The sequence below is a fragment of the Podarcis pityusensis genome (genome assembly GCF_964106645.2).
Source record: "Podarcis pityusensis genome assembly, chromosome: 6".
Taxonomy (NCBI): domain Eukaryota; kingdom Metazoa; phylum Chordata; class Lepidosauria; order Squamata; family Lacertidae; genus Podarcis; species Podarcis pityusensis.
This window is the reverse complement of record NC_138030.1, coordinates 2,263,892-2,280,874: the sequence shown is the minus strand read 5'-3', so window position 1 is coordinate 2,280,874 and position 16,983 is coordinate 2,263,892. Positions and strand designations below refer to the sequence as shown.

At 45.9% G+C, this 16,983-nt stretch overlaps 1 protein-coding gene and 1 long non-coding RNA gene across 3 annotated transcripts in view; one reads left to right on the top strand and one right to left on the bottom strand.

Moving 5' to 3' along the window:
• Positions 1–352: 352 nt before the first annotated feature.
• The window catches only part of EFCAB8 (EF-hand calcium binding domain 8), a 64,433-nt gene continuing 47,802 nt past the window's right edge, over positions 353–16,983 (top strand). The window contains exons 1-4 of one of the 2 annotated variants that reach the window (XM_081011027.1): positions 353–492; positions 9,679–9,745; positions 11,684–11,864; positions 16,099–16,217. In XM_081011027.1, the coding sequence (XP_080867153.1) occupies positions 395–492; positions 9,679–9,745; positions 11,684–11,864; positions 16,099–16,217 (465 nt within the window). In that variant the 5' untranslated portion in view covers positions 353–394. Of the gene's footprint in view, positions 493–7,930; positions 8,167–9,678; positions 9,746–11,683; positions 11,865–16,098; positions 16,218–16,983 lie in introns of those variants that run through there. The other variant, XM_081011028.1, reaches the window with a different exon arrangement.
• Positions 433–16,201, bottom strand: LOC308480317. The gene is made up of 3 exons (XR_013988032.1): positions 16,076–16,201; positions 12,475–12,659; positions 433–557 (listed from the first exon to the last, which is right to left on the bottom strand). It is a non-coding gene; the product is annotated as an uncharacterized lncRNA (long non-coding RNA).

Here is a 16,983-nt window from a genome sequence, read left to right as displayed (position 1 = left end):
CATTTCTGTTTACCAGGAGCTACTCCTCTGAAGAAGAGGCCTACACCACCTCAAATCCTCTGTTGTAAGCATAGTCTTTGGGGGAAAATTCCAGCCTGCCTTTGCCTGTTACCCCCGCACATTCCCTGTCTTAACATTCTATTCATTTACTAGTCCTTGAACTCACACCTCCCACCCTCATCTCAAACCAATATTTTAAGTGCATGCTTAGCAGAGAGAATTCTAGGCCCCGGCTGTCTCTTCCTGAAGTTCAGTGAAATGAGGTAATCATTCTGAAGCGTGACATCACAGTTGAGTTTATTGGCACTCAAGCGGCTGAATCCTTGCAAGTTGATTGCAGAGTCCTGCAGAGGTTGGATACTAAGCAAGCGGACTGCTGAGCTCTTTGCTGAAGATGGAGGGCAATAGGTATGAAGATAGCAGCACGGAGAGGCCCACAAGTTCCCTGCTGAGCACACCCCGGAAACTCAGCGTCCACCCCTCCGTGAGCTGGTGAGTGTTGGGGCAGGGCCACCGGATCTTTCCCTTAATGTGTTTGTCTGCTCCCAACTTCCTACCTGGGTACCAAGCAGAAATGCAAATTCACATTAAATCAGAATATGCTTATGCGTTTGTTGAAAAGCTCTCCCTTCCCCTTCCAATGCCTGCCTATGTGTGCATGGAGAATGTGCTCTGTGCTTAAGAAGCCTCCCCACCCACTAGACCCAGCTGGCTGGTGGCAGTCCTAAATGTGGATTGTAGGCTCTTTGGAGGCAGGGTCCTCTCTGCTGCTTGTTTGTTACCCTCTATGAAGCTCACTGGTAGATAATAAGGTGTCCCTGTGTATTATAGTCACTCCCTGTTTACCTGCCCTCTCTCCCTGATCGAGCTGGGATAGAATGGCTCAGGCAATCCTTAAGGTACTCTGCATCTAAATTATTCAGGGCTTTATAAATTAAGACAAGGGTATTGACAAGCTGGAAGGTGTGCAGAAGAGGGCAGCCAAGATGATCAAGGGTCTGGAAACCAAGCCTTGTGAGGAGCGGTTGAAGAAACAGGGTATGTTTAGCTTGGAGAAGAGGAAATACGATAAAAGGTAAAGGCACCCTTGACCATTAGGTCTAGTTATGAACAACTCTGGGGTTGCATGCTCATTTCGCTCTATAGCCAAGGGAGCCAGCGTACAGCTTCCGGGTCATGTGGCCAGCATGACTAAGCTGCTTCTGGCGAACCAGAGCAGGGCATGAAAACGCTGTTGACCTTCCTATTTATCTGCTTGCACTTTGACGTGCTTTTGAACTGCTAGGTTGGCAGGAGCTGGAACCAAACAACAGGAGCTCACTGACCTTCTGATTGGCAAGCCCTTAGGCTCTGTGGTTTAGACCACAGTGTCACCCATCTGGAAGAGAGGAGATATGATAGCCATCTTCATATACCTCAAGGATTGTCACATGGAAGAGGGAACATGCTTGTTTTCTCCTGCTCTGGAAGGTAGGACTCGAACCAATGGCTTCAAATTGCAGGAAAGGAGATTCCGGCTAGACATACGGAAAAAACTTTTTGGCAGTCAGAGCTGTTTGACAGTGGAGTGGTCTCCCTTGGGAGGTGGTTGACTCTCCATCCTTGAAGACTTTTAAGCAGAGGGTGGATGGTCATCTGCCATAGCTGCTTTAGCTGAGATTCCTGCCTTGCAGGGCTTGGACTAAATGACTCTTGCGGTTCCTTCCAATTCTACAATTCTATGATACTATCATTCTGTGAACCTGGCTTGGTAGTCGATGGGCAGTCAGGGCAGCTGCTTTAACAACGGTGCCACAAGTTTCTGATCAGAAGCTCTCACTTCTGCGCCAGCTGGAGCTTCTGAACCAGGCCCAAGGGCAGCCCCACGGAGAGCACATTACAGTAGTCTAGCCTTGAGGTTACCAATGCATGGACTTCAGTGGTCAGGCTATGCCTGTCTGGGAATGGCCAAACCAAACAAAGCTGATAAAAGGCAGTCCTAGCCAGAGAGGAAACTTGGGCCTCTAGCAGCAAAGATGTTCCCAGGAGTACCTCTAAGCTATGCATTTGCTCCTTCAGGTAACTTACCAATTTCCCAAACGTGGGAACGACCCAGCCAAAGAGTCACTGGTCTTCCTGGGATTCCCTTGCAGAGGGCGTTGCTGCCAGTCAGACCAGGTGATACAGTGGGCTTGATGGGCCAAGGATGCGGGGCACAGTTTTGTTTGTCCCAGACATGATATGCGAAAGCACATGTGTGTGTGTCATGACAGCTGATGCCTCAACTCTCTCAGCAGCAATGGCTCCTCAATGCCCCCGTTGAGTCTGACTACAGGTGAAGGAAGACAACATCCTGCAAAACAGAACCTGCAAAAGTCTGGCTGTAGCGTGGCATCTCTTAAAACAGCTTTCATAAGCTGTTCATCTTTTTGTGTCCAGGTGTTGTTGGACTCCAGCTCCCATCAGCCCCAGCTAGCCCAGCCAATAGTTGGGGGTTCTGGGAGTTGTAGTTCCAACACCGCCATCTTGGCTACCTTACATGATTGATTGATTGAAGGCAGCATCTTGAGTGTGTGTGTCAGGCAGAACTGAGACTCTGACCTGCTTTGCCCTTGCAAGGTTGTCACATCCTGTGCGTTCAGCCAACCGTCTGCCAACCTGGTGCCCTCCAGATGTTGCCTGAGTGCAACTCTCATCAGTCCCAAGCCGACGCAGCTGTACTTATGAGAGTTGTGTTGTAAACAAAAATTGCCCTTTTCCCCTTATGGGGTATCCAAGAGCCCATATAGAGTCCTTACATAGGTTCCCTATTGGTAGGAGAGAGTAACAGAGGCCAACCCGAGAATATTGAGAAGCAAAGCAGCTAGTAAGCTTGGTCTTTATTGATCTGTTGCAACAGGGTGCTCCCCTCACCCGCAGGAGAGAGGAGGAACCCAGAAAAATGGCGTGCAAGGCCTTATAAAGACTTTTGAAATCCCCACCCTGTAGATCAAGACCAACCCCAGAAACATCATACCTACATCACAGAAAAGGCGGTCTTAAAACAGAAATTTGAATGTTGTTTTTCTCCTGTCGTTGTTTATCTCCTGTCTGGCAGGTTACTTGGTTGGATAGCCTGGGGAGCCTGGCCATTCTTTTGTAGTGATAAATACTTAGTTCCTGAGCCAGGTCACAGGCTCACACCCTATTCATATCTTAAATGTGCCCTTAAGACAGGATTTGTGAGGAAAGAGACAATGGGAGGTTTCCCACTTTGACCTTGCAGAGAAAACATTGGCTCAGTTTAGGAATCAAAATGGTTCCAGGTTGGTCTTCCTGTGCTGATCTATGTACGTGCTTGGTTGGTACACTTATGAACATTACCATATATCTAAGACCATAACATTCCTATCACAGTTGCGGTCCCACAAGAGCCAGGTGAACATTGTACCCTGAGCAGCAAGCACATCCTAGATGACATAGATTCCCTGGAAAATAGCTATTCATTTATAATTTGTTTTACAAATTTATAAACCACTTCACAGCCTGCGGCCATCAAAGCAGTATATGGCAGGATAAAAACAAGGTTATGAATCCTTTAAAATTTAGATTCAGATTTAAATTTAGATAAAAAATAAAGATTTAACAAGTTAGCCCCCACCCACCACAGGGAGGAGAGGGCTGTCAATGGCAAGCCAAAGAAACCAACAGGTGCAGCTTCTCCCATCTGCCGCACTTCCAAGCTGTGCAACGCTTCACCTGTTGAACCTCTGCCCATCAAAGGCTTTGCTGAGTGCACTCGGAAGTCCATGTAGCCTGTCAGGCCCCTTTGGAAAACAGAGCCCTGCCCAAGGAACAGGATGCAGCCTATGTCTTAAAGAGAGAGTGGCTTATTTTCAATGCTGTGCTAAGTAAGCGTCCTATCACCGCTTGTGCAATGAGACCTCCTCCTCCTCCTTCTGTGCCCCCCAAATCTGTTCTGGAGTTACCCCCAGATTTATGGAGGGCCTGGGTTGCTCACACATGGGGAGGAGCAGGGTTGTGTGTGAGAGAGTTTTGTTGAGTGGACAGGAGACATAAAATAAAGTACAGTGGACACTCGAGTTGCAAAAGTGATCCGTGCAGGAGGCACGTTCACAACCTGCAGCGTCCGCAACCCGCAGCGCCACGTCTGCACATGCGTGGGTTGCAATTCGGCTCTTCTGCGCATGTGCAAAGCACGATTTAGCGTCTCTGCGCATGCGCGAGCGCCGAAACCCAGAAGTAACCTGTTCCGGTACTTCTGGGTTTTGGCACGTCCGTAACCCGAAAATGCACAAACTGAAGCATCTGTAACCCAAGGTTTGACTGTACAGTGGTACCTTGCTTTTCCAACGTCTCCGTTGCCAAACGTTTCGGTTTCCGAATGCCGAAAATCCGGAAGTAAATGCTTCCGTTTTCAAACGCACCTCGGAAGTCGAACGGCTTCCGCTGTGTGTACCTGTTGTTTTTCACAATTTTCACGACTGAATTAACAGACCGCCCTTTGCGCCTCGGTTTTCAAACATTTCTGAAGTCGAATGGTCTTCCACAAAGGGATTACATTCAAAAACCGAGGTACCACGGTACTTATTTATGCATCACATAGTTAAACTGTGGAACTCTCGCAGGAGGTAGTGAGGGCCACTACCCTTGATGAGGATTAGACCAATTCACAGAGGAAAGGGATGTCAATGGCTACTGGCTGTGAAAGATATTTTCTTCCCTCCTCGGCTGGAGGCAGCAACACTTTTGGATCCCTATTGCTGGAAACGTTCATTGCTCTTGCGTTCAGATCCTGCTGGGGGTGGTTTCCCTTTGGGTCCTCTTGGTTGGCCCCTGTGAGAATAGGATGCTGGAATAGACAGGCCACTGGCCTGATCCAGCAGATGCCCAGAGATTGGGAGGGGTCTTTGATCAACAGATGGGAGCAGACCATTGGCATGATCCAGCGAATGCTCTTTGTCTGTTGAATTCTGGTGCTGGAGGAGACTCTTGAGAGTCCTATGGACTGCAAGAAGATCAAACCTATCCATTCTTAAGGAAATCAGCCCTGAGTGCTCACTGGAAGGACAGATCATGAAGCTGTCTAAGACTTTGGCCACCTCATGAGAAGAGAAGACTCCCTGGAAAAGACCCTGATGTTGGGAAAGATGGAGGGCCCAAGGAGAAGGGGACGACAGAGGACGAGATGGTGGGACAGTGTTCTCTTTTTTAAAAAAAAATAATATTTATTGATAGTTTCAAAATTACAGGAAAAAAAACAAAGAAAAAACAAAACACTACAATACATAGAAAAGAAAAAAAAGCAAAACTTAAAAACCAATACAACAATACAGCAAAAAGAAAAAAGAAGAAGAAAAAAGACACAAATCCCATATTACATATCTTTAACTTTCATTTGCTTGTTTCATTGACCTCCTCACACCTCCCTTTTTGTATTCTAGTTTAATTAGTTATTTCAGCAAATTCTTTCCATCTTTCTCAATTTTTATTAAATAATTTATCTTAACAATTTAACCTATTAATTAACTCAACAAATCCTTTCCATCTTTTCCCCATATTCTGTTATTCAAATTACCTTAATTTATTTAACCTTATCTTACCGTAAAATACCTTAGAGCTTGAAACTTAATACTCAATTATACATAACTCCAGATATCATTTCTACTAGAGCCATATAGTTTCATTCCAGCATTTTCCCTAATATTCATTAATTTTAGGCTAATTCCCTAAATAAAAATTTTTCTTTATAAATTTTCTTCCAATCTTCATCCAACGTCTCTTCTTCCTGGTCTTGGGTCATGTCAGTCCTTACTGTCCATTCCATCTAGTCTAGCAACCTGGTAGTCTTATGTCCGAGGCCCTTAAGTCTCTTCCATGTCCCTTCTGCAGATCTTCTTCTTCTTGTTTATACCTGCACTTTTCCTTGTCTTTTGTTGGTCTCTTTCTTAATTTCTTTCCTTTCTCATTGAGGAGTAGGTCTCTGGGAGGTTCCAACCCAAAATTATCTCCGTCTCCCTTCATCAAACCAGCCCATTCCCCACAGTCCCACTCCCCACAGTCATCAATGTAATCCAAAAAATATTTAAGAGCATATTTCAAAGTCTCTCCAAAGTTAAGAACCTCCTCAGCTCCAAACTCCCCCTGGCCCACTCCAACTTCAATCTTCAAGAACAGCGGCTTATGCTCCTGTAGGACCTCGGGTCTCTCCATTTGTATTATTTGAGGTGGAACCGCAACCTCCTCCATTATCTTCTGCGCTTGCCCAATCAATACAGGTTCCTGATTTGGTCCCTGAATGATTTCTGTATCAATATTCCCTGTTTGTCCACAGTTATTGACCACAACAGTCATCAAATCCATTTTCTCATTCATCAAATCCACCTTCTCATGCATCTGTTCCAACAAAGCACTTGTCTTGCATAAAGCAAGCACCAAAACTTCCTCCCAGCTCATGTTTAGTCAAGGTCAAAGGAACTGGTCCCACGATCTTAATCTCACAGCTGTAGAGTCCTCAAGTAGACTGCAGCAACAATTTAGCAAGCTCCCTCTAGAGGAGACAATTTCTATTTGTATCCATCTTTTTAAGGCAAGTCCAACAAAGGAAAATTACTTTCATTTTCCAGATATTTTGTTTCTTTAGAATGCAAAAGGCAACATTGTAATAAGTTTATTTCTCTTCTTTAGCTATCTGTCAAAGTATTCCATTCACAGTCAATAAACCTCTCCAGCAATTTCTGTCTCTGACACCCCGTTCCCAGGTTAGAAACGGTGGAAACTTATCTTTCTTCACTCCCTCTCCTGCAGGCGTTAAACAAAGCCCCCCCCCTTTTCTCCTGCTTCCAAGGGGGTTTCAGTAGTTATAAATGAAGGAAATTTAGACTTTTTTAACGACTTTCCAGGCTTTAGCTTACAAGGTTTTTGCTTCAGTCTATGTACAAAAAGCGGAAGGCGGACTTCCTGTTTTGAACCTTCCCGCTTCAGTGCCAAATTAAGATATTTCTTGATCCAATTTTCCGTTTCTACTCACAGGTACTTGTTTTAAATCCAATTGTTCACAGGAAAAAGTCAGTGCTCTCCGGCAATGGCTATGCGGCTTCACTCCGTGAAAGTAGCAATCAGTTCGCAGCACCGCGCCGCTCACCCCACTTCGCTCCAGAACCCCGAAATGGGGCTCCCCGTGAGTAGGGGGGCGCTCCTGGTGCCCTGCCGAACCCCACGTTCCCAGGCTTCCTCCACCTGGGATTTCTAGCGGGTCTCCACCTTCGCCGCGGCGGGAAGACCCAGTTTCCACGGAGCCAGTTCCTCCAGTCGGAGGAACTCCGCCATTCGCCGATGGCGCTAACCCGGAAGTCCGGTGGGACAGTGTTCTCAAAGCTACCAGCAAGAGTTTGACCAAACTGTGGGAGGCAGTGGAAGACAGGAGTGCCTGGCGTGCTCTGGTCCAGGGGGTCACGAAGAGTCGGACACGACTAAACAACAACATGTGGACTGGGATGGCTCATTCGCTGGAGATACTTGCTCTCAAGGTCATATGTTTGAGCCCCATGCTGGGCAAAAGATGCCTGCATTGCGGGGGGTGGGACTAGATGACCCCTGGGGTCCCTTCCAACTCTACAGTTTAAAAGGAGCAGGGCGAGGGATTGCAGTCAAGGGAAACCAGGGATGCAGTGAGCTGGCTTAGGAAGCAGTGCTTGTATCTGGAGTCTACGGAGCCTGGCTTTGCCCGCTACTCCTTCCAGCAAGAACTCCATAGTTTCAGGCTCCCTGACCCGCTTAGCAGGGGGTGCCAGGGACAGAGCCCCCTCTTTTGCCATGCAGAGCTGCTGTTTGCCTGCTGAACTTTGGCCCCATCCAAGCCGCTTGCCCTTGGGGATTGCAGCCTGCCTGGAATGCCCAAAGCAGGGGCAGGTGGATCTCAGGGGCGGGGCCTGGGAGGGGGGGACGGAACCTGGAGTTTACCGGCTTTTCAGATCCCTGGCAGAAAACAGTTTTACTGGCCAGAGCAGAGCGGCAAGTTCTGGCTCATGCTGGCGATCCTACGTCCCTGTGGGCAGTAGTGAACGCCGTTAGAAAAAAAAATCAGTTTCTGATTAATCACTGGGCACCCATAAGCATCTCCCAGAATTTGCAGATCTGCACAGAGTGCGGCTGTAGCATCTTGAAGGACCGGAGCTGAACAGAAAGGTACCACTTCTTGCTCCAGTTGATGCAAACTTGTGCACACAAATGCTTTTAAAGTTTCTTCGTTTTCAAGCATCTGCTTCTGCCTTCTTTTTGCTGCCTCCTCCTCTCGCCCATCTTCTGTGGAGCAGCAACGAGCTACTCCAGGCCTTGCTTTCACTACCTGGCATACCTGCCTCTGCTTGGCATGTTGTTGTTTAGTCGTGTCCGACTCTTCGTGACCCCCTGGACCAGAGCATGCCAGGCACTCCTGTCTTCCACTGCCTCCCGCAGTTTGGTCAAACTCATGTTCGTAGCTTCGAGAACACTGTCCAACCATCTCGTCCTCCGTCCTCCCCTTCTCCTTGTGCCCTCCATCTTTCCCAACATCAGGGTCTTTTCCAGGGAGTCTTCTCTTCTCATGAGGTGGCCAAAGTCTTAGACAGCTTCATGATCTGTCCTTCCAGTGAGCACTCAGGGCTGATTTCCTTCAGAATGGATAGGTTTGATCTTCTTGCAGTCCATGGGACTCTCAAGAGTCTCCTCCAGCACCAGAATTCAAAAGCATCCATTCTTCGGCGATCAGCCTTCTTTATGGTCCAGCTCTCACTTCCATACATCACTACTGGGAAAACCATCCCTGTGCCCATTGCCACCTGCCTGCTCTCCATCCTCCCGGCAGCCTCCTCTTTGAGGCTCCCCTTGCAGCTCAGGTTGCCAACTTTATTTCCCAGCTTCCGCTCCTGTGCCTTTCACAACAGTTTTGATCAGCTGTTGTTAACAGGCAACTGTGCCAATCTCTCATACTACTTTTAAGGAGGGTTATTTGCCGTGGGATCGTAATGAAACATGGATTGGTGCTTCTCTTGCAAGCTGGGAAAAGCTCCACTTGCTGATTTCTGTTGATCAAGCTGTTCTTCAAGGCACAGGAGGAGGCCTTTCTCAGGTCAGTTGGCAACCCTTCCCCTCAAAATTCCCATTGTCCTAGGCACGTTTTGCAATAATGAATTTCAGTAGCATGAGCAGTTTTTGAGCTCTGGGTGCAGTACTGTGCCTAAGATTTCAGATTAAAACTGCTGCATGGAAGGAAAGGAGGACCTTTTTCTGCCTGCCCACTTCCAGCTACTTTCTGAAGACTGGAGAAGAGACCCTCTTAAGAATATTAGGGGGGTGGGCAGGGGAAGGACTAGACCATGTAAAAAAATGAACATAATATTTTAGCTGCAGTTAATTCATTTTCAGCTTTGCATTCTTGTTATTAAAAAGTGCACCTAGACATTCCATCATTGTGCCCATAACCTCGGTTTACGTGCCATAAAGCTCCTAGCTAAGTGTGAGCTTCCTGGTTGAGTGACCATTACCCATTTTACAGAAGGAAGCACTGAGGCAGAGCACGAGGAACACACCCAAGACCACTCCTTAAATCTCAGAGAAGCTGAAAGCCCACAGCCTTGAATCCATCCAAAGGAGTGGGGACCTTGTCTTTCAAATACTTAAAAGTGCTCATTGGTTTTGCTTTCTTTCCAATATTTTTAGGGGAGGCCTCGAATTTGAGAAAGACCCTGCCACTCAGCAGCTTCCTCCGGCACCAGCTCCCGCCCCAGTAAGTATGAGTTGGGAAGATGTACTGTTGTTTATTTATGCATCTGTCAAAAGTCGTATGTACGTATGCCATGAAAATATATCAAAGCGGTTTACAGCAAGCTGTAATCTGGGATATCTGAGGCCTCTCTGCCAGGCCTTCTCTGGCCATGCTTCATAGAACTGTAGAGTTGGAAGGGACCACCAGGGTCCTCTAGTCCAACCCCCTGCAATTCAGGAATCTTGCCCACAGCTGTCCCTGGTTGGGCTCGAACCATCAACCTTCTGGTTTACAGCCAGTGCTTTCCCCTGGCTGCAAAGTGGCCTTGAACTGTGATGATGCCTCTTAACTTACCTAGATGGAGATTTGTGTGCAGAAAGCTCTGGAACTGAATTGGCTTGAACTTGGCCTGTTGTGCAAATGCAAGAGCCCCATCCACATTTTCACCCACCACCAATGCACGGACCCTGGAAGATTTGACTGTGAGTGAATGTGGCTCTTGGCTCTGATACAGATATGTACCTTGCCCATGCCTGTAGTGATTGAACCACTATCCATCGTATCTGTCTCCACTTACATTTTAGTAAAAGCCACTTCCATGTCTTTGGTCCTCCACCCACCCTCCATCATATCGGTATCCATCTGGATAATAAAAGATGCCTTTGCCATTTTATTCTCAAAATATTCTCCTATGTAGCATACACCATTCTTGAATCTGTACAAGCCCTGAAACATATACATTATACAGTGGTGCCCCGCAAGACGAATGCCTCACAAGACGGAAAACCCGCTAGACGAAAGGGTTTTCTGTTTTTCAATGCGCTTCGCAGGACGAATTTCCCTATGGGCTTGCTTCGCAAGACGAAAGCATATACTAAAGCATATATATTACTAAAGCATATATATTATGGTGAGAGCTGGACCATAAAGAAGGCTGATCGCCGAAGAATTGATGCTTTTGAATTACGGTGCTGGAGGAGACTCTTGAGAGTCCCATGGACTGCAAGAAGATCAAACCGATCCATTCTGAAGGACATCAGCCCTGAGTGCTCACTGGAAGGACAGATCCTGAAGCTGAGGCTCCAATACTTTGGCCACCTCATGAGAAGAGAAGACTCCCTGGAAAAGACCCTGATGTTGGGAAAGATGGAGGGCACAAGGAGAAGGGGATGACAGAGGACTAGATGGTGGGACAGTGTTCTCGAAGCTACCAGCATGAGTTTGACCAAACTGCGGGAGGCAGTGGAAGACAGGAGGGCCTGGCGTGCTCTGGTCCAGGGGGTCACGAAGAGGCGGACACGACTAAACGACTAAACAACAACAATTATGCTGACCAATGGGGGAATGAGGGCAGTTGCAGTTTCTGCTTGTTTAGTGTATATTGGCCATTTTCATAATATATAGGTAAAGGTAAAGGGACCCCTGGCAATTAGGTCCAGTCGTGGCCGACTCTGGGGTTGTGGTGCTCATCTCGCTTTACTGGCCGAGGGAGCCGACGTGCAGCTTCCGGGTCATGTGGCCAGCATGACTAAGCAGCTTCTGGCGAACCAGAGCAGCGCACGGAAACGCCGTTTACCTTCCCGCCGGAGCGGTACCTATTTATCTACTTGCACTTTGATGTGCTTTCAAACTGCTAGGTTGGCAGGAGCAGGGACTGAGCAACGGGAGCTCACTCCGTCGCGGGGATTCGGACTGCCGACCTTCTGATTGGCAAGCCCTAGGCTCTGTGGTTTAACCCACAGCGCCACCCACATCCCTTATTATACATATAAAAACTTAATTTTATTATTTCACTTCCAAAAGCTTTTAAGGAAAGGGCATTCCCACCAAACGTGAAGAAATGGACCAATGACTTAGGGAAATGGCGGGCTGCTCAGGCCCTTTCTTCCTAGGGCATGCAGCGTAATTCTGGTGTTTTCGGTGACAGACTGACCCCCTGTCTTCCTTCCTTCCTCCCAGCCCAGGCTTCCTGGTCTCCTGAGCAAGTTGGGCCCGGTGTGCTCATCCCACAGGCAGCTGATGAAGGCTGCCGGCTTGTACGATGAGTCTCGCACCAAGCAGGTGGAGGACCAGATCAACTATGACCACTTGCGGAAGCTGGAGCGCATGTTCCGCGAGGCGGACATCGATGGCGGAGGAGGTGAGGCTACTTTCTGTGGGCTCCTTTCAAACCCACAAACCATTTTTTTTTTTTTAAATTATTCATTTTTCTTTTTCATTCATTACATACATCTCAAAGGAGGGAAAGAGGGGAGGGGAATGTTTGGTTTGGTCTGTGAATTTTTTTTAATTTTTCTGTATTTTTATTTCTTTTTTTAACTTCTTGTTTCTTCTGTATTTTTTTGTATTTCTTTGGCTTTTGGAAAATTAAAAATAAATAAGTAAGTAAGTAAGTAAGTAAGTAATACAGTGGTACCTCGGGTTACACACGCTTCAGGTTACAGACTCCGCTAACCCAGAAATAGTACCTCGGGTTAAGAACTTTGCTTCAGGATGAGAACAGAAATTGTGCTCCGGCGGCGGCAGCAGGAGGCCCCATTAGCTAAAGTGCTGCTTCAGGTTAACAACAGTTTCAGGTTAAGAACGGACCTCTGGAATGAATTAAGAACTTAACCTGAGGTACCACTGTAATAACATGTATAATACTACTACTACTACTACTACTAATACACCAACACCTCAAAGCAATTTACAAAAAGGCAACACAGAAAAATCCTGAGAAAGATTTACAGCAGTGCTTTAAAACTTACAAGAAGTTGAAACACTAAGATGGATTAAATTCAGCCGCCCTCTAAGCTTCCAGGCTGAGTCCTATCCCCTGGGGACGCTGAGGATCTGGTAGGCAAGGCAGGTGTCCTACCAGCATTGGGGGCATTTCCCTCAGGATCCTCCGTTTTTTGGTTTTCCCTTCTGGTTGCAGAGTAACGTTCTGTGCCTGGGGAGGGGAGCTCTTATTATTATTATTTAAATGATTTTTTTATTCGATTTTTAAAAAATGTAAATATATTACAAACATCAGTTCAAAATCCAAATATCGAGAGTGCTTTGAATGTCCTGGCTCCCCCCACCCCAATCCCTTTCATGGGTCCTAATGTTAATATTTACAACTGCATATCAATATTTATCCAAACTTTTATCCTTCTAAATTACCCATACTTTCCGTTACTTTACAAGTGTGGTTAGAATCCTGCTAATGCTTTAACCTGCTTGCAGTGGCCTCGTAAGTAAATAATAATAATAATAATAATTAATAATATTTTATTTATACCCCGCCCTCCCTGGCCAGAGCTAACAACAAATAAAATCACAGTAAAAAACATGATGGGGGGAAAAAACCAATTTCAAGTCAAGACAAGTAACCTTTATTGGCATCACATAAGAACATTCAGAATACATTCAGAATAGATAGGCCAGTGCGATCTCGTCGCCACCCCAACGGCACAATTTAAAATACAGGTTAAAATGCAATTTAAAATGCAGCCTCATTTTAAAAGTAGCCAATAAATCAAGACCATAAGGGGAGCGATAAACTTTCCCCAATCTTCTTCTTTTTTTATTTAAAGTTCTTATCTTCTTGATTTCTGTTTTTTTTAAAATGATATTTATTGAAAATTTTTAAAATTACGAAAAAAAGAGAAAGCAGAAAAAGAAAAAAGAAACAAAAAAGAGAAAAAGAAAAACAAACCACATCCAACAATACAAATTCAAAAAACAAAAATACACCACAAACATATAAAAATAAAACCAACATTCTCAAATCTTCAACTTTCATTACCTTCTTTCTTTGACCTCCTCCTCCTCCCTTTTTTTGTATCCCAGTTATTAATTATCGCAGCAAATCCTTTCCATATTTCATAATATTCTGTCATTACATTACCTTTATCTATTTTCATCTTATCTTATAAAAAACCTTAAAACTTAAATCTTATTTTAAACATTTTTGCTAGAGCCAAGTAATTTCGTTCCAACATTTTTCTAACAGTCATCAGTTTTATAAAACAATCCTAGTAGTAAAAAAAAAGAAATAGAAACAATCCAATCTTCATCCAGCGTCCCTTCCTCCTGGTCCCGGGTTTTGTCAGTCCTTTTTATCCCATCGATCTATCGCATTAACCTCGTAACCTTATATCCGAGGCCCTTAAGTCTCTTCCATGTCCCTTCCGCAGCTCTTCTTCATATTCACCTTTCACTCGTGGGAACTCCAGCTTGGTAATGTTTTTGACCCTTTTCAACAAATCAGCTCCTTTTCCATAGTCCAGACTAAACTCCATGTAGTATTTAAAGACATGTTTCAGAATCCCTCCAAAATTGAGAGCCCCCACAGCTCCAAACATCTCACGGCCCATTGCCAGACTCGGAAAGTCCAAACATCCCTGCATGGGGGGTCTATCCAACCCCCCATTTCCAAATCAGTCCAAACTTTATCTTTCCTAATCTGGCTTTTTCCAAGTTCATTTGTCAAATCCAAAAGCTCATATTCCTGCTGGGCCGCAGCTCCCTCCATCTCTGGCGCCCAAGATTCCGCAACATCCTCTTCTCTCATCTGTTCTGTCAGGGCACACTCCTGATTTAATTCCTGAGTGGGCTCCATATAGTTTCCCACTGCCTGTTCACAAATTCTGGCCGCATTAGTCATCAAATCGGTCTTCTCGGTTAACTGTTCCAGTAGAGCATTTATTTTACAGAGAGCACACAACAGAGCTTCTGAATACATTGTCCTACAAGGTCACAAGCCTTTTCCCACGATTGTAATCTGTGACAGCTGCAAGCTCCCTGCAATTAGTTACAGTTTCCCAGTCTCCCTCTAGGGGGAAAACTGCTAATTGTTCTTGCAACAAAGTTTCTTTTTTGAGATATTTTGTCAATATTTGTTCCTTTAAAATGCGAAAGGAATCATTGGAATCACTATGTTTCTCTTCTTTTAGCTATCTGTCAAAAACGTTTGTCTCTGGTCAATGAGCTTCAAACATCAGTCCTGACACCGCGCTCCAGGATCAGGACAGTGGAAAGTTACTTTACTTTAAACTCACTTCTGCAGGTTTAAACAGTCCGAAAAAGATTCCCCCTTTTCTCCTGCTGCCGAAGGGGGGTTCGAGGATTTTAAATGATGAAAGCCGATCCTTTAGAAGCGATTTTCTAAGCTCTAGTTTACGTTGTCTTTGCTTTATTCTATCTACAAAGAAACGGAAGGCTGACTTCCTGTTTAGACCTTCCCGTTTCAGTACCAAATTGAAGTAAATTTTTGAATCCAATTCCTTTCTGCTCGCAAATCCTTGTTTAAAGTCCAATTTGTTCAAAGTTTTAAGTACTCACGGGTGCTTATTTTAGAAGCCAAATTGTCCCAGGAAAAAGGCAGTGCTCTCCGGCAACGGCTATGTGGCTTCACTCCCCGGAAATAGCAGTTGACTCACAGCACCGCGCCGCTTCCCCCTCTTCGCTTCGGAGCCCGTTAGTGGGTTCCTTTGCGGGTTGGGGGGGCGCTAAGGGTGCCCGCCGAGTCCCATGGTCACAGGCTTCATCCGCCTGTGATTTTTAAAAGGGTCTCCGCTTCGCCGTAGCGGAAAAGACCCATTTCGCGCGGAGCTAGTCCCTCCAGTTCAGAGGGAGTCCGCCATTGCCGATGGTGCCACCCCGGAAGTCTGATTTCTGAGCTTTCTGGTTAATTGTGCCATTTCGACATAGTCCATCATCTTGGTTTGCCATTCTTCCCATGTTTTATTGAAGTTTTTATTAGACAAACAGATTCTTAAAATACATACAATACCAACAAAATAGCATTCACTATGTTATAAAGATTATAGAGAATATAAATATACAGTGGACACTTGGGTTGCGAACGTGATCCGTGTGGGATGCATTTTCGCAACATGCAGTGTTTGCAACCCACAGCGGTGCATCTGCGCACACACGGGTTACGATTCGCGCTTATGTGCAAAGCGCGTTTTAGCGCTTCTGCGCATGCGTGACACCCGAAACCCGGAAGTAACCCGTTCCGATACTTCCGGGTTTTGGCGCGTCCGTAACCCGAAAAAACGCAACCTGGAGCATCTGTAACCTGAGGTATGACTGTAAAATGAAAAGAACGGAAAAGAACAGAAGAAAGAAAAAACAAAGAGAAAGAAGAATGAAAGTGTGAATAAAGGCATAATGACATCCACTATTTGAATCAGCAAAGAAAAGAAACTTCCGACTTATACCTGCTGTACTAATTTACAATGTTGTACTATTTTATTGTTGTTAGCCGCCCTGAGCCCGGCTTCGGCTGGGGAGGGTGGGATATAAATAAATTATTATTATTATTATTATTATTATTATTATTATTATTATTATTATTACAATTAAATTAATTACACAGTTGCTTTCCTGCCTTTCAGGTCTGGACATGGAAGAATTCCGAAGCGCCATGAAGAAGATCATGGGGGACGTTTCCGATGAAGACATTGACGTGATTTTCATGAAGGTGGACACCAACTGTGATGGCGCCGTGGACTGGGCAAGTGCCTGCTTTCATTTGTTCTGCAATGTTTTGAGAAGCCATTCTGCATAACTCCTGTGGTTTTGGCTGGCACAGGTGGGGCGAGGAGTTATTGCAGGGCACAGATGCTCAGCGCTCCCTGAGAAATCTGACTTGGCCACCCTCTGGCTTCTGGTCTCCGCGCTGTAAAGAATATCATTGCCACCCTCAGGGCTAGAAACTCGCTCTGCTGTTTTTAAATGGTAGCTCAGATTCCCGGGATGCTGAATGGCACGCCCTGCGTTGCACGCCCTGGGCTTTTCCTCTGCTCCTCAGCATCCTGTTATGGAACAATCTAGGTGCGAGGCTGCTCAGTCACCCAGCTGGTCGGGCAGAGCCCGCGGCTCCCTTCGGAATAAAGGAAGGAGTCCAGCCACCAACCGGAGCAAATACAGTGGTGCCCCGCAAGACGAATGCCTCGCAAGACGGAAAACCCGCTAGACGAAAGGGTTTTCCGTTTTTGAGTTGCTTCGCAGGACGAATTTCCCTATGGCCTTGCTTCGCAAGACGAAAATGTCTTGCGAGTCTTGAGATTTTTTTTTCCGCTTTCCCCCCCCTTTATCTAAGCCGCTAAGCCTTTAATAGCCTTTTAGCAGCTAATCCGCTAAGCCGATAAGCCTTTAATAGCCGCTAAACCGCTAATAGCGCTAATCCCTTAAGCCGCTAATAGGGTTGCTTCGCAAGACGAAAAAACCGCTAGACGAAGACATTCGCGGAACGGATTAATTTCGTCTTGCGAGGCACC